The 24,493-nt window shown below is 43.6% G+C and overlaps 1 protein-coding gene across 2 annotated transcripts in view; it reads left to right on the top strand.

The window, feature by feature from the left end:
- Positions 1 to 24,493, top strand: part of LOC132392320 (disintegrin and metalloproteinase domain-containing protein 9-like) — a 134,686-nt gene that overhangs the window by 31,329 nt on the left and 78,864 nt on the right. For both annotated transcript variants that reach the window (XM_059966145.1, XM_059966148.1), the window contains exons 2-3: positions 12,054 to 12,169; positions 16,014 to 16,078. In XM_059966145.1, coding sequence (XP_059822128.1) covers positions 12,054 to 12,169; positions 16,014 to 16,078 — 181 coding nt within the window. The remainder of the gene's footprint in view (positions 1 to 12,053; positions 12,170 to 16,013; positions 16,079 to 24,493) is intronic.

The following is a 24,493-nucleotide window of genomic DNA, read 5'->3' as shown; positions in this document are numbered from 1 at the left end:
GCCGTTGCCTGTTAAGGAGATTTTTCCTTTATGATGGCAATGTATCTGTTTGCAACAGCCACTCTGGGTCCAACCAAAGGAGCAAGTGTTCATCCTTTTTTGATCACAGGCCCCTTCTGGTTTCAATAGCTTTCAATAGGTACATTTAATGTCAGAAATGTATATGGTATACTGTCACGTACTCACAACCCTGTAACAGTATCAGCAGCAGCATAACACACCTCGTGTCTGGTTTTGCTGTTAACAAAACACTATTTTATGTAACTACATCCTATAGTAATTTAAACCAGGCAAATCAAGAGTTAATGGTGTTATGCATGTATAGGTGTAAATATAATTTCCAAACTTATTCAAGCTTAGGTGGTAAGTGATACAGTCTTACGATGGTATGTAAGAAAAGTTCAGTTCAAATGCCCAAGTTAATTAATGCGAGATGTTGGCAATCCAAAGGCGAATGTTGTGAGAGGGCAATTATGCTGATATTCCACAGATTCCACGACAGCAATACAAAATAACAATAGCAGTAGGTTTTTATCTCCGAAGTTGTTCCACTCCACACACAAAGTATCACTGACGGTGATCTTCAACGAATATCCTTTCAACACAAGTGGTACCACACCTGAATTCAGCCTCGGGACATCTCAAATTGGTGGCCACAGGATACTCAAACAGAATCCACATATAGATTATCACCAACAGTAGCTTATCACAAAGGGGACCATCTTCAAGGGAACCACCACCCAGGCAAGGGTAGACACGCTGGTAGATTCCACAAGTTGACCCCTATCACACACACTGTGTTAGCTATTTATCCTTTGTAGCCCCCTGGCTCGCCTCAGGCTCACTCAGCTCACTTTCGTCTAGGGGGAGCAGCCTTCGGCCCCGCCAAACTGGATAATCAGCTTGTGTGGATGCTGTGTTATGTCCCCAACACGGCAAATAACAGACAGTACACCATATGCGATTAAGTGATTATGCTTTATAGATATTACTAGAACTAAGTGATTAATAATGATACAGTATATATAAAGGAAAAGAAAATAAAGAAAATGGTGCCAAACTTATCAAAGTCCAAACCACTTCGTGCACAACTGATGGAGCTCAATTAACAAAGTCTTCTGGCCACCCTTCGATCCCCTCAGACCTCCTGAACTCGCAGCTCAGGACCACCCCACGTGATCAACCAAGCACCCCTGGCACCCTCCTCTCCTCACCGAAAATCCTGGCCTCGAACCCCTGCTCGGGGTCTGTGCCGTCGCCCAGCTTACAGCATCGCGTCCTCCCTCTCTCACCCCCTTGTGCCGACTCCCCAGAGCCTGCCAACAATAGTTTACAGACTCAGAAGAGAGAGAATAACGTTAATACCAATTGGTTAACAAATGAATACAATTCCTGTTATCAGTAATTTTAACCCAAACGAAACTGTGAGAAAAGCACTTACCATAACAAAGAAGCATTCCTACTTTTAACAAAACAAAGAAGCCATTTTGATTAACATAAGCAGTAACAAAAGAACCCCCTTACACAAAAAAAACCCACAAAAGAAGAAACCCCCTTACACCTGTTCCATGACATACGAAGGAAGTCCAACAGTGATTTGCTACAGAGGTGCCTTTCTTCAGTGAACTACCACACCCAGACAAGGGTAAACACACATGTGGTATTCACAAAGGGTTCCCCTCACCAGAGAACCCACTTCTGTAGATTAACTAAGTGACAATCACACTTTCGTAGCCGAATGGAAACAAACTCACCCTGATGGGCTACTTAGAAGAAGAGAGAGTCCAAACAGTGATCTCTTTGTCACTAGGTTTCTTCTGTTGCAAACCTTCCTCTCCCCTCTTCTCTTTAAACTTCTAGTTGCAGCAAACTTGTGAGAGTCACTTGTCAGTACTCTGGATCGATCTCAACTCACCCCTTTTGGGCTACTGGAAGTTTAAACCAGCGACTGACTCACTGGTGTCTTTCATTGACCGAATCCATCTCGACTGTAATTGTGTGTGTCCGTGTGTGTCTCTCTGTCCTTGTAAAAAATAAACAAGCTGCAGAGAAACCGATTGTCTATCGAATAACTCCATCTCACTCCACCATGGTAATCAAAAAAACTCTGCAGTCAGCAGAAATCCTAGTGTCCAAAAGTCAGTTTTATTCTCCTGGCGTTTTAAAGTGACAGTCCACAGAAAAAATGAACCCTAGGGATACATAACAATACATCCTGAAATTCCTTTTCTTCTGGTTCTCAGTAATATCAAATACTGCAGGTCTACCCTATCAGTGAGTTGTTTGACAGTGATGGAACTGGACGGTGTGGACCGTGCTGCTGTCTGCTGCAGGAAGGTGAGAATCGGTGCTTGAAGCAGTGTAAGATGTGATTGTCTTGGGTGTTTTCCTTGCGTTGGGCATTTGTAATGTCGAACACTGCCAATCCAGTTCATTGACAATACTGGCAGGGCAGCTGCGCGGCCTCGGGTGCAGCGCCGACTCTGCCTCAAGCCGCGGGGCCGTCTGTTGCAGCTGCTGGGGGGAGAGGCGGCGAAGTCGGCGTGGGAGGGAGCATACGTGCAGCTGGCGTGCTGGAGCCCATGCTCTTTGGGGACTGGTGATGCCTTGTTTTCCCTGACACATCCAGCCGCTATCAATCTGACAATCCGGGACTTTGGGTTATATGATGTGTTTTGTGTGGCTGTACGTTTACTGCTATTTTATATGTGCCTCGAAGCTGTGTATGACTGTTGGCACTGTGGCCCGAGAGTGGGGTGGAGGGGGGGGGGTTCACGCCCTTGGGTCACGGCCCCCTCAGCTAATGGAAGGAGTCCATGGCATAAAAAAGGATGGGAGCCCCTGCCCTAGAGGAATGCTGTTTGGTTTGGCTGTATCCATAGTTGAACTGAACTTGAACTTGTTTGTATATTCTCCATGTGACCGTGTGGGTTCCCTCTGGGCACACAGGTTTCCTCACACGTTCCAGAGACGCATGGGTTAGTAGGTCAATTGGTCACTTGGGTATGATTGGGTGGCGTGGGCTCATTGTTCCTGAAGGGCTGATTATCGTGCTGTGTCTCTAAATAAGAAAAGCAACCTTTATGAATCATGCACAAAGACATCCAGGTCTGTCCTAGTTCTCAGAGCTCTCTTGTCATTTAAGTAATATGTTCTTTGCTATTCCATAGCCAAAATAGGCAATTGCATATTTTACCACATTATATTCCTTTGCCAAATTTTTGCCCATTTGCTTATTTTAATAATTTTTGGGACCTGGGTGTTGTCCAACACAGCTGCATTTTGTTGCCCCTTCCCACTCTCTTGAGAAGATGATAACTAGCCAGTTTCTTGAACCGCTTCAGTCCTTCTGATAAAGATTGGGTTGGCAGTTCCAGGGCAGTGAAGGAATGTTACGATGTTTCCACGTCAGAGTGGTGAGCAGCTTGGAGGCGAGTCTGCTGTTTTGTTGCAACTTGCCCGCGTTCCTCCTGTTATGGATGTCACTTAAGTCATCTGTAATCCCTTTGTTGTCCCCTTTTGTCCATTCAACAGATTTAACATGGGTATCTTTGGTGTTGTTACCTGTTTATATTAGAGCTGTGGCTCCAGCCCTGGTCATTGAAGGTCACCATTTGTTATATCTTGCTGAACGGTAAAAGACCAATTTGACACCTCTCTCTTTCCTGCTGGCCTTCTATTCACACCAGTATGTTACTTCGTACATCAGTAGTAATTATTTTCACTGATCAGTTTACAGTTGCTTTGTGGAAATCTGTGTATCACATCCACACTTTCCCTTCATCCATAATGCATCGAGCTCTGGCAGAATGACCCTACGTAGTTTCCTTTTCAAAAAAATCACACTGACATTGATTTTTTTTCTTAGTGCCCTGGTAATGTCCCTAATAATAGCTTCTAATGCTTTCTCTATATCATTGTTAAACCAACTGACATAGTTTCCTGCTTTCTTTATCCTTCCCTTTTTGCTATTTTTGAATGAAATAGAACCATCCACAAATCTAGGGAATTTTGTAAGCTCAAAGCCAGTGTATCACTTGTGTTCCTGGCCACTTCTTTTAAGATTCTCGAGGAGAGTCCCTCAGAAGTTGGAGCCTTGTCAGCTCGAAGCTACAACGATTTGCTCCAGTGGCAGTCAGTTTTCTGATTTCCTCTTCCTTTCAATTCCTGATTTGTAGCCTTTTCTGGGATGCTATGTGCATTCTCTATAGTCTGATGTAAAATACCCATTTATTTAATCTATCTCCATCTTGTTTTCCATTATTAATTCCACAGACTTGTGTTATGTAGGATCAAAGCTCAGTATAGAAGCTGCTCCTATCTGTTTCTGTATCTGTGCAGCTTTATCCTTCACTGTAATTTTTCCATTACTAATATTTCAGGCATTCATTGCTGCCTTGGATTCTGTTCAATCTTCTGATCTGCTCCTCGTCTTTGCAAATTATTTCGGTTCTCTTTAATTTTCATAACATTTTAGGAGTTTTAGTTGACCACAGATGGCGGGTCTTCCTTTAATGATGTCACGGCTGGTGGCGCAGTGACATCAGCGCTGGACTGCAGAACGGAGGTTCCTGGGTTCGAATCCAGTCGAGCCATTTCCATCTGAGTACGCTTTCCATCCGTGCCGGGTTGAGTGTTGAGCTCGCAACTCCACCTTGTAAACTAATGAAAAATACTGCTAAATGTCTGTGTGAGGAGTGGTGTACCACACAGTTTTTCATTCTGCGCCTTGTAAGGCATGAAAATGCCCGACGCTGGCCTCAGGCTACGTCAACAGTAGACAGGATAATTTTGAAAATGCCGGTTTTGCGTAAAAGTGATAGGCGTCCACACTATGTGTTTTTTAAAAAAAATCTCTGTCCACATTGAAATGGATATTTTGGCGAATCGCCTCCTACTGCGCATGTGCAGGACACACCTACTGAAAACAAGCAACATGTTTGGTGTCAAATCTTGCTGCGAAAGACAGTGCATGTTTGTTCAGTTACAGACTAGAAAACCTGAAAAGACGGAGAGCTGTTGGCTCTCGCGCAGGAGGACTTAAAAGTTTAAAAAAAAATATACGGGAGCGTATGGAGTGACAGGGAGTTCACGGACAGTATGACCCGGCTGATGATGAACATTGAAAAAAACTGATGAACTCTGTTGCATTAATAAAGCCCCTTGTTAAATGTTACATTAGGCTGTTACACATCTATTGTCAGGGAAGTATAAATAGGGAAACCACCTTCATACGAGCAAGTACAGAAAACAGGGCAAAGTGAGTATACTTACTTATTCAGTAAGTTATGTGTCAAAGTATTTGGTGAGTACATTTCAAACTCTTCTGGCTTCAATCTTGTTGCCGTCTGTTCTGAAATTGTTAGGTTGCGTTCAAGAAAACAATGAAATGGTATGCTGCCGTCATCTGTTCTGGCAAGTCATGACAGTGCTTTCAGATTTCTCCGGTTATCCTGTCCACACTGATTTGCCTAAGCGGCGTTTTCAAAATTACACACCCTGGAGAGCGTTTCTGAAAATCTCCGGTTTCGGGGGACGAAAACGCCGTTTTAGTGTGGACGAAGGTTAAAAACGAAGAGAAAAAGCTTAGGTGACAGATTTATCTGGTGTAGTGTGGACGTAGCCTCAGGCCTGAGTTGACGTCATCACCACCACCATCATCATCACCCCTTAATAATTGTTTCTCTCTAAATATACTTATTCCATGTATTCTGAAAGATCCCCTTAAAGGTCTGCCACTGTATCTCAACTGAATGAAACCTAAATCAAACTTGTGCCTCGCTTTAGTAACCTTTGTTTGGCACCTCATAAACCGGTACTTAGTTAATTTTTAAACACTAATGTAGAACTGATTGTTCTTGGGACTGAGTATAAAAATAAATCACACCATGATCACTGCCCTGCAGAGACACCTTCACAATGACGTCATTAATTAATCCATCGCTGTCCAAACCTGATCTAGTTCAAAGAAATCTGTTGTGAAAGCCCACCATGAACTCCTCATCTCTGCTTAAGATGGCATTTGGTCTTGCCTGTCCGTATGTAAACTAACATCCCGCTTCATTGCCGTCAATCATCTCCGCCAACACTGATTGCTTTTCCTTTTGTACTCTGTCCGACTGTGTGGTTGTGTTTATCATGTCTGTGTCTCATTCCCACAATTAACTTCTAGCCTTTTATTGTTTCCTAACTCCACCTTAAATGTTCCTACACCCTGGCTTCCGGAGCCTGGTCACCTTTCCTCATTGCTCCAAACATCATTAATTTAATACGTCCTTTCTCCATCTTTTCCTAACCCCCCCCTGCCCTTCCTGAGTATCATGTGCCCTTCATTATTGATGTCCCATTCAATCTCATTTTGCAGCCATGCCTCCGTTAAGGGCACTTGTATCCCGTGCATTTCCACTGGGGCTCCCAGTGATTCTGAATGCTCCATGTGTTCAGGTACAAAGCCTTTAGTTTGTACACACAAGAAAGTGCAGTCACTGGAGTCTGGAGCAAAACAAAAGGTGCTGGGGGATCTCATCGGGTCAAGTAGCATCTATGCAGGGAAATAGATGGTTGACATTTTGGTCCACCGCAACCTGGAAAATTGTCTGTTTTCCTCCTGTGTTCTTGTGTTGCCTTGTTTTAATTTTTGTGACTTCTAGCCTCATTGATTGATTTGCTCTCCAACATCCAAACGGTCACCATTGACCAGAAACTCAAATGAGCCAGCCATATGAATAGGGTGAAGAATAGTGTTGTGTTGTGTTCCTGCGCTGACTGACCATCTCCTGACACCTCAAAGCCTTTCTGCAAGGTCCAAGTCTAGAAGGGCGATGAATGGGCAAAGTAATGAATCTCTCACCCTCACATCACTGTGGGAAGTCATATGGTTTTGAAAGACAGATAATGTCTTAATGATTCACTGGGACCAAGAATTTCTTTCTGAACCTCGGAAGGTACTGTGAACTGGCAAGACATAACGATCTTGTTCATGTCATTCTTAAACTCTTCCCCCACCTCACAATCTTATTTTTACACATGAAGCCCAGGGACTGTGTACAATAAAATTAGCAACACAAAAGAACTGGTTCGTCGGAGATAGGATTATTGTGTGATTCAGAGAAACCCAGAGGAGTACAGACCTAATTGTTTGCAACTTAACGTAATTTTTTATTGCTGCTGTTTCAACTAATTCGACTGAACAACTGATTCAAATCAGATGAAGGCAGTGAGGGTTAAGTCATAGGTTTAGCATAGGAACATGACATCAGGTATGTGACCAGATAGGATGTGGACAGAAGGTATATGGAACAAGCTGCCAGGGGCAAGAATATTTACACTATTTAAATAAAATTTAGACTGGCCTGTAGCTGGAAAACGCTGAGAGGGACGTGGGCCAAACACAGTAATGTGACTAGCTCTGATGAGGACGATGCCAGATGTTGGAAACCTTGAGCAATACACAGAAAATGCTGGAGAATTTCAGGTCAGGCAGCGTGTATGGAGGGAAATGAGCTGTCAGACTTTCGAGCCAAGATCTGATGAAGGGTCTAAGCCCAAAATGTCAACTGTCCATTTCCCTTTTTAGGTGCTGCCTGACTGGCTGAGATACCTAGGTTGGTTGTGTATGAGTTGGACCAAAGAGCTTATTTTCAAGCTGTATAACTCTATAGCTTTAGCCTGGGAAAGTGCAGCTTTTAAGAAACTCAACTCCATCCAGGACACAGCATCTGCTTAATTGGCTACTTTCCCACCCCTTTAATATCTCCTTTGTTGCAATGTGCATGATCTACACTAGTTGTTGTGAAAGTTACTCCATCAGTGCTTCTCAAAGGAAGAAGGAGGCATAGATAGATTGGCCTTTTTCCCAGGACAGCAATGGCTTGCCTTTTAAGGTGCGTGGAGGAAGGTTTGGGGGAGATGTCAGAGGAAAAGTTTTTACACTGAGAGTGGCCATTGCCTGGAAAGCTCCACTGGGGGTGCTGGTAGAGGCTCATTAGCGACATTCAAGAGGCTTTTAGACACATGGATGAAAGAAAAGTGGAGGACTGCGGGCTGTGCGGGATGTTTAGAGTAAGGTGGATTGTGATGTAGGTTAAAAGGTTGGCATAACATGATGGGCCGAAGGGCTTGTCCTATGCTGTTTTGCTCTATGGTCTATGCACGACACTGCCGCTTCCAGTCTCCCCCATTGAAACTTGGAAATACTGTACATCAACTTCCTTTGTCATTGCTGGGTTTCAATCCACGGCAGAACAGGATGGACTGCAGTAGTCCAAGAGGGAGACTCACAACCTTCTCCAGAGCAATTAGAGATGGGAAATAAATGCAGTAGAGATGCCGAAGATGAGCTGAGAACAAGGCACAGGTGCTGGGAAATGTGTAGGGGCCAGCGATCCTTCATCTGCTTTTTTCTGATCATCTTCACTCCTTGCTGAAGTCTACAGTAATCCACCAAATCCAACCTGGGGGTGAGGAACAGACAAACAGAAGTTGTGACTAGTGAACCAAAGTTAAATGTTGCTAGCACTTTGTCAGGGTTTCCATTGAAACATTTATCATGTTGTCAGGGCAGTTTGACATGTTATTTTAAGTACTTGACCAGATCTGTTCATCAGCAAATGCCTGTTTTATGGCTATGGCCAAAATGAAGGGGGAAGTATTTATTCATTTAATTATTGACATATAGTTGGGTATAGCCCCTTCTGGCCCTTCGAGCCCAGTTGATTTAACCCTAGCCTAATCACGGGACAATTTACAATGACCAATTAACCTACCAGCCAGTACAGTTTGTCTTTGGACTGTGGGTGGACACTGGAGCATCTGAAGGAAACCTACGCGGTCACGGGGAAAACATACAAACTCCTTACAGGCAGCATTTTGTGCCTTTTGATAGGAATCATGTCTATCTCTATGTTCTCCAATCGGTGCCTGGAATTGTAAGCTGAACATTCTTTCAGCATCTCTGCATGTCTGCCGAGGAAGTTGAAGGCCCAATGTCTGTGAGTTCAAATCCAAGTCAGCTGGAGGCCGTAGACTGCCTGTCCTGTATTTGGAGGAGTAAGCGAGACTGAAAGGAGTAGGACCTGTGTTGCTGTTGTTGATTTTTTCTTTGTGCTCTATGTTGTTACGCTGAGCATTGTGCACCTGCTGTGTTGGTGCTGGAATGTGTAGCAACACCTTCAGACTGTCCCCAGCATGCCCTTGGATGTATTGATTGTTAAAGCAATGATGCATTTCACTGTTTCGATGTACGTGAGATAATTAAATTTGAATTTTGAAGTATAATATTTCCTGTAGTAGAGTTTGCAGTGATGTGATATTACGTGGAAGGATCGGTGGCTGCGCGGACATAAGAGACCAGAGGTGACGGAATCTAGAGTTAAAAACTGTGGGAGGAACTCTGTGCCTATCAGCACCTTGGATTCAAAGGGATGGTGGCTATTTTGGCTTGTCACCCTGCTTCAGTCACCGAAATGCCTCTGCAGATGTTGCTTGGCTTACTGACTTCCTCCTGCAGTTTGCTTTTTGGCAGCTGTGCGTGTCTGAAAAGACGAGAAGGGAACAGCTTGCTGGATGATCTGACAGCCCTTTCGAAATTCCTGTGAAGCACAGCAAACTTCATGATGTGTGTTAGTGTTAATAAATCGGATTCTGACATTCAGGGCATCGTGCACAAACCTGAAGTGTTTGATAGGACTAGGCAATGGCCTGTAATCGGGGCCAGTGCACGTGTCTAGGGGAGTAACATCTTGTTAGAAGTATAGAGTTGAGTTCTGGCCTTTCATATGAAAAGCTGTCACTAATGAAACTTATTGGACGAAACACTTCCCTACATTTGTTTTGCAACATTGGTTATATGATGAATCCTGAAATAGGTATTAGAACAGTTTCACATGTTTTTTTGTTCCTGTTAGGTTGTTGGACAACGCTGGTGTGGTTGGCTTCTCAAGGTCTTTGTGAGAACAAGTAGAAAAGTTGTCACATCTTTCTGAAGTAACATAACCATTCTGTTTTTATTTAGATCTGCAGTGACTGTCAGTGACACTGGCATTGCCAGCATTTATTGCCCATCCTTAATTGCTTCCGAAGAGTAGTTAGTCAAGCGTCAACTCAGTTGCTGGTTTTCAGGGCATGTGTAAAGTAAGGAAGAGGGGCAGCAGATTTCCTTCTGAATGTTGCTGTTTTTTATCCTTTCACAACAACATAGTTTTATTGTCTGCATTACTCAGTGTGACATTTTTATAAATTCCAGAATCTTAACTTGAATTTAAATCCCCAACTCGGCTGGTAGCATCTGAGCTTCTCTCTGGATCAATATTTCTACCTTATAGTCCATTACCTTAACCATTATGCAACCACAGCACAGGAAGATGCAAAAGATTCAAAGATCTGAAGATTTATTGTGGACCCAACATATTGATGCAATTACAAAGGCAGTGGTTATATTTTATCAGGAGTTTGACAAGTCTTGGTGTGTCACCAAAGACTTTCATATTTCTACAGACTTGTACTTATCACTCAGCACTTAAATGGAAATACCATGGATACTGGGATGCAGAGCATCCTGCAGATTGAATTCAATAGGATCATTGGTCCCAGTCACACTCCATTACATCTGTTTAAAGCTAAGTATTTGGGAACTCTTAACGGTGAAGACTTCAGGAAGAGGAAGTCTGGGGAACACACACCAGTCCTCATAGAGGGATCAGCAGTGGAAAGGGTGAGCAGTTTTAAGTTTCTAGGTGTCAACATCCCTGAGGGCCCAACATATTGGTGGAGTTACAAAGAAGGCACGACAGCAGCTGTATTTTATTAGGAGATGGAGGAGAATTGGTATGTCACCAAAAATACTTGCCAAGTTTCTACAGATGTACCATGGAGAGTGTTCTAACTGGTTGTATCAACATCTGCTATGGAGGGGCTACTGCACAGGATTGGAAAAAGCTGCAGAAAGCTCTCAACTCTGCCTGCTCCATCATGGGCACCAGCCTTCCCAGCATTAAGGACCCTCATCACCCAGGACATGTCCTCTTCTCGTTGCTACCATCAAGGAAACAGTACAGGAGCCTGAAGGCATACAGTCAACGCTTTAGGAACAGCTTCTTCCCCTCCTGCATCAGAATTCTGAGCTGCCTTTGTAATTGCATCAGATGAATCTCTGTAAGCTACCTCACTATTTTTTTGTTCTCTTTTTGCACTACTTATTTGATTTAAATAGAGCAGGAGAGTTTTTAAAAATACTATGTTTTTGCACAGTACTGCTGCCTCAAAACAACATATGTCAGATGCCAGTTATAGTAAACCTAATTCTGATTCTGTTTCCTAACGCTTAGGAAATGCCAATTGGTAAGCAGTAGAAATAACAACAGTATAGAGATTAGCGCAAAGACCTTCAGCCATGACGTAGGAGCTTGTCTTGGATAAACAATTACCATGAGACCCATCCAACCATGATCTTGTTTTTTTTTCCTTGTGTTTTCTTACGAGCAGAAGCCACTTGGTCTGTAAAGTCTACGATGGCTCGAGAGTTCCTCCGCTGTCATGTCCATAATCTCTGGCAAATTTGGCCACCTGATTCTGATTAAACCACCAGGCCAAAGGTCTTTGAACGTACCAGGAAACCTGGAGCAAACCGATGCACACTCAGCGAGAATATGCACTGGGGACACGTTTTATTTAGCCGAGGGGTAAAATTCAGGGGATTGGACTGAAAGCATTTTCAAAGGATTTAAGGAGAGATGAAGAATCAGAGTGTAGTGAGCATTGAGTTCATTGCCTGAAGAGGCTGGTGGGGAAAGAAGCCTTCATCATAGTAAGTGGATGTGTACTTCAAGAGTTGGGTATTGGGTACCTCTCCACCCAGTAGTGCAATGTGGGATTAGATTGAAGAGCTCTCTTTTTTTGACCAGCGTGGTTATGGGCGGAGCAGCTTGCTGTGTTGTAATTTTTCTCTGCTTCTATGAAATGTGAACACCTGTGTGGTGTTTATTTGTAATACTGCTCTCTCACACTCTTCAGCAAATACTGAATTTCTAACTCCTGATTTTTTGATTTTTAAATAGGTCATTTGCATCCAACCTCCCACCAGACCTCGACACTTTCTGCCTATGAAATTACAATCCCACAACAGCTGTCGGAGAGAGAGAAGAGAGACGTGGGTCCGAGCTCTTCATCGCAGGTACACTGGAAAGTAATACCTTTCTGACTGGCTACAGTGGTGATGTTACACGGAAGTATTACTTGGGAAAATATTTGTCACACGTGTATTGAAATGTAACAGGGAAATGTGAGGTTTTTCATGATCAACCAGCATGGTCGGAGTGCTGGGGAGTGATGCACAAATGTCACCATGCTTCTGGTGCCCTCGTAGTATGCCCGCAACTTGCAATATTGTGGCAGGAAATTGAATAACTTGGTATGTCATATGGTATGATTGAATCATTGGGATGATTGGAAAATGACCAGGCTGCAGGAATAAAATTAAGAGAACTCAAAGAATGTTACTGTTTATTGTGAGGAGAACTAATACAATTGAGGGGAGGTTCTATTAAATATTGGAGTATGTAGTTCAGTATTGATCTCCTAATTTACACTGAGATATGAATACATTGGAAGTAGTTTGGTGAAGTTTACTAGACTAATATCTGGAAAGGATGGGTTGGTTTATGAAGAAAAACTGGACAGGTTATGCTTGGAGCTGTTGGAATTCTGAAGAGTGAGAGGGAATGATTGAAACATATAGGATCTTAAAGGGTTGTTGGGAGATGTTTTCACTGGTGGGAGAATCTCGAACTAAGGGTTCTTCTGTTTAAAATAAATGATTTCCCATTTAAAAAATTGAAGCAAATACTGCTTTCTCAGCGTGTCTTTGGAAGTACCTTGCTCAAAGAACAGTGGAAGAAATGTGAATCTTTTTAAAGCATTGCCAGCCAGATAGATTATTTTAAGCAGTGGGCTGCAAGGTCACTGCAGTAAACAGGAATCCAAATTAAGGCTGCAATCTGATCACCCATGATCTTACTGAATGGCTTAGCAGGCTCGAGGGGCTGAATGGCCTCCTCCCTGTCCTCGTTAGGGAAGTGAAAAAATTGTGGAGATTTTAGAGGAGGATTTATTTAGACAAGTTTATGGCAGCTCAGCTTTATTGGCCACTGTAAATAAGCAGCCAGCTAAGATACCAGACTGATTCAGATAGCAACCACCTTGTCACTGATTTGACAATTCCCTTTCAGGGGCTTTTGCCACTTACATTTGGGGAATTACACCAGCAACCCGTGTGGCTTTGCAACGTGGGAGTAAACTGGAGGAGAATAGCCTCGGGGAGAATGTACAAACTTCTCACAGACAGCACGCATTGATGGACTTAATTGTGTTGGGTTCTATTGTGTTTCCTTGTTTTGTGGCTGCCTGCAAGAAGACAAATCTCAACTTGTATACTCTATGCATACTTTGATAATAAATGTACTTTGAAGATTTGAACTTTATTTATCACATGCACATCTAAATGTGTTCGTGTTAGCATAGTGGTTGATGAAAAATTGCCCGAGAATCTCAGTTTACATACAATAGTTCATCCTAATGTATACATTTCCTCAATTTCCTGCACGTCTGCTCTTCTGACACCCCTTGCCTTTCCCAGGAGATTGAGTTCCTTCAGTTCTCACCTTTCATCGTTTGCTATTTTCCCCAGCAGCAGGAGACTACACCAGTCCCATCTTCCCCTCTTCTTCCACCCTCCCTTCTGCTTTGTTTAGGGACCAGACTCTGTGAACGCCTGGTCCACTCCTCCCTTCCCGTCCACCCCTTCCTTCCCGTCCACCCCTTCCCATTCCTTGCCAGCTCAGAGAGTGTAACATGACCTTTCACCTCCAGTTGAGGAAGAGGTTCATGTGCAACTTGGCCAACCTGGTCTGTTACATTCAGTAACAACAAAATCTGCAGATGCTGGAAATGAAAGCAACACACGCAAAATGCTGGACGAACTCAGCAAGCCAGACAGCAGCTATGGAAAAGAGTAAACTGTCAATGTTTCGGGTTGAGAATGCTGCATTCAGTGCTTGTGATGTGGCCTTCTCTATATCAGTCAGACAAAGTGTAGATGAGGTGACTGATTTACTAACTGCCTCTACACTGTTCACAGTGGCCATCTTGAGCAGTTTGTCTGTACCACTTCAATCTCTTCTTCCTGCTCCCACGCCGATCTGTCCTCCAGCTTTTTCCATCTCAGTGTGAGCTTAAAGGCAAACAAGAGCTGATCCTCATAATCCACCTGGCTAGCCCTCAGGCCAATGGTGCCAATACTGGATTTTTCAATTTTAGCTATCTCTTCCACTCCCACCAGTCTGCTGAGGGCCTTTCTCCCTTTGTAGACCTTTTCCATCCTCCTCCATTTTACATTTGCCCAACCTCCTCCATACCCCCTTTTATCTATTTCCACTCATCACCCTACCAGCCTCTGTCTCACCCCTCTCTCTCACTTTTGCTCATTGTCTCCCCTCCACCCCTTTTGGTTCCAATGCAGGGTCTTGAACCAAAATGCCAACTACTCCTCATCTTCTACAGATGCTGCTTGACATTTGAGTTCTTCCAGCATTGTTTTTTTTTCTTTGCTCAATATTCCAGCATCAGTAGTTCTTGTGTCTTCAGCTTTTAATGGGGGTGAAACCAAAGGTTCACCAGATTGATTCCTGGGATAGCAGGACTTTCATATGAAGAAAGACTGGATCAACTAGGCTTATACTCACTGGAATTTAGAAGATTGAGGGGGGATCTTATTGAAACATATCAAATTCTAAAGGGATTGGACAGGCTAGATGCAGGAAGATTGTTTCTGATGTTGGGGAAGTCCAGAACGAGGGGTCACAGTTTAAGGATAAAGGGGAAGCCTTTTAGGACCGAGATGAGGAAAAACTTCTTCACACAGAGAGTGGTGAATCTGTGGAATTCTCTGCCACAGGAAACAGTTGAGGCCGGTTCATTGGCTATATTTAAGAGGAAGTGGCTAAAGGGAATCAGGGGGTATGGAGAGAAAGCAAGTACAGGGTTCTGAGTTGGATGATCAGCCATGATCATACTGAATGGCGGTGCAGGCTTGAAGGTCCGAATGGCCTACTCCTGCGCCTATTTTCTATGTTTCTATGAAGATCTGGAAATAGTAGAGTGGGTAGAGTGGATATCCAGAAAGAGCGTGAAGATTGCATGGCAAGTAGAGTGATACTGTTGTTAAGTTCATTATAATGAGCATACAAAATAGTGGATCTGGAGGAGATGTACTTGTGAACAGCAGTACCATTGCCAGCAGGTATTGTCCCAAAAGATTCAGAGTGGCTGTGGTTGGAATGGTGCTATGACCAGGAGGCTAAGAGCAGAGGCTAAGATAACTTTGCAGCAGAGTGAGAGGGGTGTGGCCAAGGAGGTCAGGATATATGTGGGGTGGAGATTTCACGAGAAGCTCTGCGCATTGGTGACTGGCAAAATGGCCAATGCGCAGAGCCAAAGTCTGTATTTGGTCGTTGCAATGAGGAAGGAGGCAGACCCTGAAATTACATATAGGCACTCAGCTCAAAGCAGTGCAATTAAAAAAAACTCCCCCTCCGTGTAGCCTCTTTCCTGGACTCTGCCAGGTCAAAGTACTGACATACCAATAAATCATTTGCCACTAACTTCTGTTGACTTTAGATCACTGGTGTTACTAACAAAGTATAATTACTTGCCTGTGACAAGTTTATGTATTATAATTTCCTTTGATAAGCAAATGGGTTGTAACAGCCACAAAAGTCAATATTTTCTTTTGTAAATTAGTTGGCAATTAAAAGAGTCAATCTTATTTTTCTAAAATGTGGAGTCCTACGTGGGAGCTATTGTGAGATGAGGAAAGACATAAAGTTATCAACAATTTATTTAATCATTATTCATGTAGGTGCAGGCATCCTATTGTTTTGTCAATGAATTATTGATGCTGTTCTTATATATATTTAAAAAAAATCAGCTAACTATTCTATTTTTTCTATGGAATGTTGCAGGGCAGGCTGTCGTATGTCATTCAGATAGCGGGACGTGACCATATTATTCACCTGACGAGAAATGAGTGAGTATTTTCTTTTTATATTCCTAGTTGTTATGATACGGCAACAATGAATATAGGATTGAGAAAGGTTTTCTATAAACAAATAAACATTTATTTAAATTCTGCTCAATAAAAATGAAAAGTAAACAAATGACTAACTTAACTGGAAGTTAACTGTTATACGGCAACTTGAACAGTTCATAAAGCGATAAATGCGAGCACAGTTCTTAAAGTGATAAATGTGAAAGTCCAAGTGATTTATACAGTCAATTAGGAGAGCCTTTCCTGAAGTAATGAATTCCTCAACGACGTGATGTTATTGCTGATCCCAGCCGAAATATGCCTTGTCCGAATGATTCACGATGAAAGAAATAAAAATGGCTTGAAGGAACTGACCTTTTCCTTGGCGAATAACACTGCGCCCAACCCTTTCTGCTCTTACAGCAGGGATTATCTTGGATGCAGGTTACTACTTCTTTGAACGATCCTGTATTACTGCCGACGACACCAACTTTACTCGATCCCTCGGGTTTCCGTACCTCGATAAATCTTCACTCTCCAATACTTAGACTTTAAAATTAAATCGAAGATGCATCAAACATAACTGGCAGTGATTTTCAAAACTGCCGGCACAACAACAATGTACCTTACAGTAAGAATTAAAACTCCACTTTAAAACAAAACTGCGTCATGAAACCAAATACGCAGCATAATGGAGTAACGGACAACTTAAATGACGTCCCAACAAAAACTCCTGCGTCACAGCAGGCTTTTATATCTGTTGAAAACAGGCCATCACATGACCTCATACCGGCGGGAAAATACATCACCCCACCATCCCAAGATCATTACTTCACACCCACCAGATACTCAATTACACCATGGTCATTAGACAGTCACAAGATACCCACGGATTATGTAACACTAGTATTGCCTGTATTCTGCAGCTGCAATGTAATCTGTGTGAACAGCTTACTCACATTCTTCTCAGAATGGCCATCCGGCCCATCAGGTCGACCCAGAATTTGGATTACATGTTTCCTCCAATTTCATGTAACACAGGTATAAACTCCCACTGATTCCCATGCCGGCAGCCTACATACTAGAAGCAACATACAGTGGTCAGTTGGCCAACCGACCTGCGTGTCTTTGAGTTGTGGGTGGAAGCCCATGCAATCATCGGGTGACCTGCAAACTCCACATGCACGGTTTTGGTTTCCACCTTGCTGGGGTGATGTGGAGGCTTTCGCAGGCGTTGCCAGGACTGGAGAGTAATGGTGGTAAGAAAGATGGAGGGGTTTTATTGGTGGCTGAGGAAAGGCTTGGTTTGATAGATTATGTAAGCTCAAAGAAACTAGAACATATTTCTCTTGGCAAAGGTGTCGAGGTTTAATTTAATTGATAGAAGGAATGGAGGAGAGGAAAGGGAAAACTCCCCTGGAGGCTGGTGGTGGTGAAGAACTCACTGCCTGAAAAACTGTTGCAATTAAAGTATTTGGGATGTGTATGTGAAGAGCACTGACACTCGTGGCCAAAGACTTATGAAGATGAGATCACGCTTTGTTGACCTTTTTCTTCTGACACTGATGGGCTGAATGGCCTTGTGTGTCAACAAATTTACTGCAATATTAAAATGGGGGAAATTGTTGGAAATACTGAGTGGGTCAGGAGGTACCTTTGGGAAGGGAAATGATGTTTGCATTTCAAGTCCTTTCCATTATAATTGGGGAAAGTTTAAAATTGCAGAGGTAATCTTTGCAAAGGTAAGTTGGTTCCTCTTGGATGTCAGAGTCATCCAAGGTTGAAGACCAAAGGACAAGATTGTTTTATCGGTCAGAAATGAAATCTGGCTTACCTCAAGCATGCCAGATGTGTCAGTAAGACTTCTCGATACATCAAATGAACCACACTGCTGATTTGAAGAGAACAAAAGGTCTGTGTTTCGTGATAAACTTTTTGTGGTGCTTGGATGTAGCTGTCTTGTCACTCCCTTCCCTCCCCTCACCCCCCGAGCTGGAACAATGATTAAAGTGCCATCTGTTCTACTTTACAAAAGAGTGCTCCTCTGTGTCCTTGACTGCAGTTTCTAACCATGCACTTGAGGTATTGCGTGCAGCAATCAGCAAACAAGAAACAGTCTACCCCAACGCCTTTCAAATCATTGTTGGGTCTTCGTTCAGGCTTGTTTCAAGAAATCTCTGCCCATTTATCATCAGCCAGGGATTCCAACACACTCGACCGGAGGAATGCCTACTGTTCCATCTCTGGACCCCATTTTGGGACATCAGATCATTTGAATGTCGCCCTCCTGCTGACATTCAGGCAGAGGCTCAATAGCAAGGCTCCAGAGATAAGGATAAGAAAGAGGTGATTGCAGGAGGCAGAGGAATGGCTATGGGGTTGCTTTGAGTCGATGCACTGGACTCAATAGATCATCACAGACTTTTATAAAGACAGTTGTGGATGAACGTGTGCCCACAAAATCATTCAGAATGTTTCCCAATCAGAAGCCCTAGATGAACTAAAAGATGAGCAATCTGCTGAGTGTCAGATCAGTGGTGTTCAATTCTGGCCACCAGATAAGATGCAAGAGGTCCAGGTACAACATCTGAAAAGCCACCTCAGGTGTGAAGTGTCAATTCCAGACCAAACTTGAATCATTTAGGATGCTTGACAACTATAGCAGGGCTTAAGGGCCAATACCTCCTACAAAGTGAAACCAAGCGACATAGGTGACAACTAGGTTTCGCTCCCAGATGAGCTCAATGTCTTCTATGCTCACTTTGACCATTAAAATGTTGAGGCACCTTCACGAGCTCCCACAGCCTCTGACAACCCAGTCATTTCCATCTCTGAGGCTGATGTGGAGCATCCTTCAAGAGGGTTAACCCACAGAGAGCCTCCTGCCCAGATGGGATACCTGGCCAAGTACTAAGTACCTGTGCTGATCAACTGGCTGGAGTGTTCACTGAGATCTTTAACCTCTTGCTTCAGCAATCTGATTTACCCACCTATTTCAAGCAGGTTACAGTTACACTGGTGCCTCAGAAAAAGGTGGTAACCTGCCTCAATGGCTCTTGTCTAGTGGCAGTTGCATCCACCATAATGCAATGCTCTGAGAGGTCGGTGAAGAAGCATGTCATTTCCTGCCCGAGGAGCAACTTGGATCTGATTCACTTTGCTTATCACAACAGGTCCACAGCAAGTGCCTTTCATTGGAACCTGGAACATTTGGACAGTGAAGCTGCGGTAATCAGGATTCTCCTCATTGACTACAGCTCAGCATCGATAGCATCATCTCCTAAAACTAATCAATAAGCTCCAAGACCTTAACCTCAATACCTCCTTGTGCAACTAAATCCTTGATTTACTCAGGTAGTCCACGGTCATTTTGGATTGGCAACAACGTCTCCTCCATGATCTCCATCAGCACAGATGCACCCACGAGGTTGTGTGCTCAGATCAGCCTTTCTTGCTTTATTCTTATGACTGTGAAGCTAAGCAAAGCTCCAACACCATATTCAAATTTGCTGACAATACCACTGTTATTGGCTGAACTTGCTGCCAAAGTGCATCTACTAAATACTGACTTAAGGGAGTGAATACTTGCGCAATCAATTATTTTGTGTTTTATAGTTGTAATTTAGATCACTTTGTAGAGATCTGTTTTCACTTTGACATGAAAGTCTTTTTCTGTTGATCAGTGTCAAAAATTAAATCCACTGTGATTCAATGTTGTAAAACAATGAAAACTTCTATACTTTTTATAGGCACATATAACAGAGACAGCTTTTCTAATCAGTTTTTTGAGCCCCATGCACACCATCGCATAGAAGACTACTGGTGACAACAGATGGTAGAACATGTGAAGGAGAGGCCTGCATACTCCAAAGGACTACGGTCTCCTCAGGAAGCAGAGGCAACTCTGACCCTTCTAGTACACAGCCTCTGTTTTGGTGCTGCACTCAAGACTGTCATCCAGGTGCACCCTCAGGTACTTGTGGTTCCTCACCATCAATGGTAACGGAGCAGCGTAGGCTTGGTCTTCTTAAAGGCCATCACCATCTCCTTTATCTTAATTAGTTCATTGAGTCTGTTGGCATCACACGTGTTGATGCCATTGCCCCAGCACACTGCCACATAGAAGATTGTACTGGCAACAACAGGCCGGTAGAGCACGTGAAGGAGAGGCCTGCATCCTCCAAAAGACCTCAGTCTTTTCAGGGAATAGAGGCTATTTTGGCCCTCCTTGTACACAACCTCTGCGTTGGTGCTCCATTCAAGTCTGTCGTCCAGGTGGGTGTACCCCCAGGTAAGTCCTTACCACATCTGTGTCCTCATCATTGATAGTAACAGGAAACAGTTCAGGCTTAGTCTTCCTAAAGTCCATCACCATCTCCTTTGTCTTACTGATGCTGAGCTGCAGATGATTCAGCCTGCACCATTTGACAAAATCCTCACCAGAGCCCTGTATTCATCCTCCTGTCCTCCCATTATGCACTCAACTATTGCTGACTCAGCGGAGAATTTCTACAGAAGACATGACTCAGTGTTGTACATAAAGTCCGAGGTATACAGTGTAAACAGGAGGGGAGCCAATACAGTCCCCTGTGGGGCCCCAGTGCTGCTTATAGCCACGTCTGACACACAGCTCTCAAGCTGCACAAACTGGTCTGCCATTCAGGTAGTCCATTATCCAGGATATAATGGAAGTGCCAACCTTCATTGAATAGAGCTTTTCCCCCCAGCAATGAGGGCTCTGTGGTATTGAAGGCACTAGAAAAATCAAAATACATGATCCTCACAGTGCTGCCCTGCTTGTCCAAATGGGAGTAGGCAGGTAGATGACAGCATTGTGACAGTGTGCTCCTGGTAGGCAAACTGCAGGGATCGAGAGATCTGACCAGGGGTCTGAGGTGAGCCAGGACCAGCCTATCTAGTATCCTCTTGATGCGCAAGGTCAGGGCCACTGGACAGTAGTCATTGAAGACTTTTGGTCGGCCCTTCTTTGGTATTGGGACCACACACGATGCTTTCCACACAGTTGGGACCCTTTCCAAACTGAGACTCAGATTGAAAATGTGCTGGAGAACTCCTGCTGCTTTAGAAGTTTGCAAAGATTCTGCATGTTACCTAAAACTTCTGACAAACTTCTTCGATGTGTGGCTCAGTATGTTGTCTGATTGCATTTTGGCTTGCTGTGGAAACAGCAATGACCTTGACTGGAAAAGAGGATACAGAAATAGAGGATACAGCCTAGTTGAGCACATGAGCTTAGAGTGCTGTCGCAGGGAAGCTGCATCCATCATCGAGGACCCCTGCCATCCAGGCCATGTTCTCTGCTCACTGCTGCCATCAGGAAGGAGGTACAGGATCATCAGGACTTGCACCACTATGTTCAGAAACAGTTATTGCTTCTCAACTATCAGACTCCTGAGCCAGAGGGGATAACTTCATGGAACTCTTCCCATAACCTATGGACTCACTTACCAGGACTCTGTTTTATGTTCTTGATCTTTATTGCTTATTTATTTACTTATCTATTTATTTTCTTTTGTATTTGCACAGTTTTAGCATTAATGTTGGCAGTTGGTCCATCTTGTGTAGTCTTTCACTGATTCTGTTGTGCTTCTTTGTATTTTCTATGAATGCCTGCAATAAAATTAATCTCAGGGTTGTATATGTTCTTGGATATTAAATTTGCATTGATCTTTTGTGTAGGGCTGATGGGACCATAATTTTTCCCATCCATTTTTCCCCAGGAAGGGAAGCACCAGGGTCAGGTTGTGTAGATCAGAGAAGATCAAATGGGGAGGTTTCATTTCCAGAGAAAAGGGATGGGAGGGTGCTTAATTTTATATGATTTATTATATGCAAACTTGTAGATCATAGAACATGACAGGTCCTTTAGCCTATGGTTGCACTGTGCCTGTTCTCTTTGTTGTGGAGTAGTGAGCTGGATGGATAGATAGATAGCAAGAAGGAATTGATGTTCCAGTGTGTGGTGCACGTACCCCAACTCCCCTTGAAAAAGTGGGGGTGAACTGCCTGCTGAAACCTCCACAGCATATGTGGAGGAATTGGTCCGTCAGTCCTGTTGGGGAGGGAGTTCCTGGATTGAGATCAGTGTTGGAGGAATATTTCTGAGCCAGGATGGTAGTTGGCTGGAAGGGGAACCTGCAAGTGGAGTTCCCTGAATTGGGGAGACGTAGTTCGTAATTTCTCCCAGCCAGCCACTTTTTCCTTTTTGATGAGGGACTCCCATCGCTGAACGCATTTCATGCACAGGGGCTGCGCAGAATTTCACTCTACGGGCACCTAATGCGAACCCGCCCCAGGAGCGAGTGATGCTTTCCTCTGGGTGGATACTTCCTCTAGTACTTAATTGCGTGTGCATTTTTCCAGCACGGGATACTGTACAGAGATTAGAGGCAGAGTTGTCTGGACAATGGTTTTCCTGCTGTGTGGCCAGAATCCCCGCTCCTGGCACCATGCTAAAACTAAATGCACATTGCATTACCATCCTTGCCTCTGCAGTTACCTGCAAGTGACACCAAAGTCAATCAAAACCATATTGCAAAATGCCGACGAGCTTTGAGAGTGCTGGACAAATTTAAGCAAACCGTTTTCCTTTGTGTTCTACCCATTAAAAATACTGGACAGGACCATCCTTAACATAATTTACTTTGGAGCTTTTAAAGAAATAGTGAGCACTGTAACTGGTTAGAAATCTGTTACAGCTTCATTGTCCTGCTGTCTACTCTGAAGACTTTGGCAGAGTTGCCAGTCAGGAAATGCATGAGATTCTAAGGATTATTTGTTGATGATCTAACCGGTATGTTTTGTTACATTGGCTAATTTTCTTATGTTAATGAGGCTCTCTGTTATCCTTTGAAGGTCAGTTTTGTGTTCATTAAATAGAAACCATCTTGAGAGACTGTGGTTAACTTTGCCACAAGTAATTATTTGTCTGCTGTCATGAGCCACTTGTATATTTAAAATAAAATGCTGGCACCTGAAACTGGCCCAAGTATTGGGAATATTTTTCCTAACCTGGCTAACATCTCTCTGTATACCTACTGTTCCATCTTGTACTCTGTTCTCTGCTGCTCCCTTTCTCAAACCGGAATGGCCTATCACTCCTGGTTGAGCTCAGTGCCTTTTTATGAATGCTTTGTTGAGAGCTGTGACATACTCACACGAGCCCCTACATCTCTAGATAACCTGCAGTTACAATCTTTGAAGCTGACGTACGGGGATCCTAAAAGAGGGCGAATCAGTAAAAGGTATCTGGTCCAGATGACGTACCTGGCCAAGTACTAAAGGCTGGAGTATTTACAGATATAGTCAACCTCTTGCTTCTGTGGTCTGATGTTTCTATCTGCTTCCCAAAGGCATTTATTGTACTGGTGCCCAAGTAGTGCATGCCAGCCTGTGACTACTACCGTGCTTATATCAACCGAAATGAACTGCTGCAAGAGGTTGATAATTGCGTGATCAACTCCTTAGATGACCTGGATCTGCATCCGTTTATAACCTGTAACAAATAATAGATGCAATTTCTTTGGCTCTTCATTTTGCTCTGGACAAGAGGAACTTGTATGTCAGGCTGCTGATCAGCAACTCCACCATCATCCTGTTCAAGCTCATCATCAAGCTTGAAGCCCTGGGCCTCAGTACCTTCCTGTACAACCGGGTCCTTGACTCCTTGTGAGGAGACTTGAATCAGTGAGACTTGGGAATATCTCCTTGCTGATCATCAGCATTGGTACACCTCAAGGCTGTGTGCTCAGCCCTGGCTCTACGCTGTGTACGTATGAATGGCTAAGCACAGCTCCGATGCCATCTTCAAACCCGCCAAATACAGTATTGCCGTTGGACAAATCACAGTTGTCTGTGAGCCAGCTTCCCCGTGCAAGATAGGACAGCTGGTTGAGTAATGCCACAGCAACAGACTCTTGCTTGGTGTCGGCAAAACTAATGAGCTGATTGTTGACTTCAGGAAGGGGAAGGAGGGTGAACAATGTGCCAGTCTATATTGGGGGATTGGTGGTAGCTTTAAATTCCCTGCATTGGCTAGTGACACAGTGCTGAACTAAACTGAATGCTACTGAGCTCCTGATTTGGTGTATGATATTCTGTCTTGTTCACTTGTTTTTTGCCATTTGGAAATATTTTTCTTTTTTGCACGTTGGGTGTTCGATGTTTCTTGGGTTCCATAATGTTTCCAAGATTCGTGGATGCCTGCAGGAGGACAAATCACAGAGTTATATTCTATATACATACTTCGATAATAAATGTACTTTGAATCTTTGAATCAGAGGTGAGGATTGAAGTCTGGCCTCAGGAGCTTGAGATGGCAACTCTTGCTCTGTGCCTCCTCCTGATCCATTTTCTGCCCACTTCCTTTCCGTTCTTACGAAAAGAAGGAATACA

This window comes from Hypanus sabinus, chromosome 1, assembly GCF_030144855.1.
Source record: "Hypanus sabinus isolate sHypSab1 chromosome 1, sHypSab1.hap1, whole genome shotgun sequence".
In the NCBI taxonomy this organism is placed as follows: Eukaryota; Metazoa; Chordata; class Chondrichthyes; order Myliobatiformes; family Dasyatidae; genus Hypanus; species Hypanus sabinus.
The sequence above is the reverse complement of the archived record's forward strand: the minus strand, read 5'-3'. Positions and strand labels throughout refer to the sequence as shown.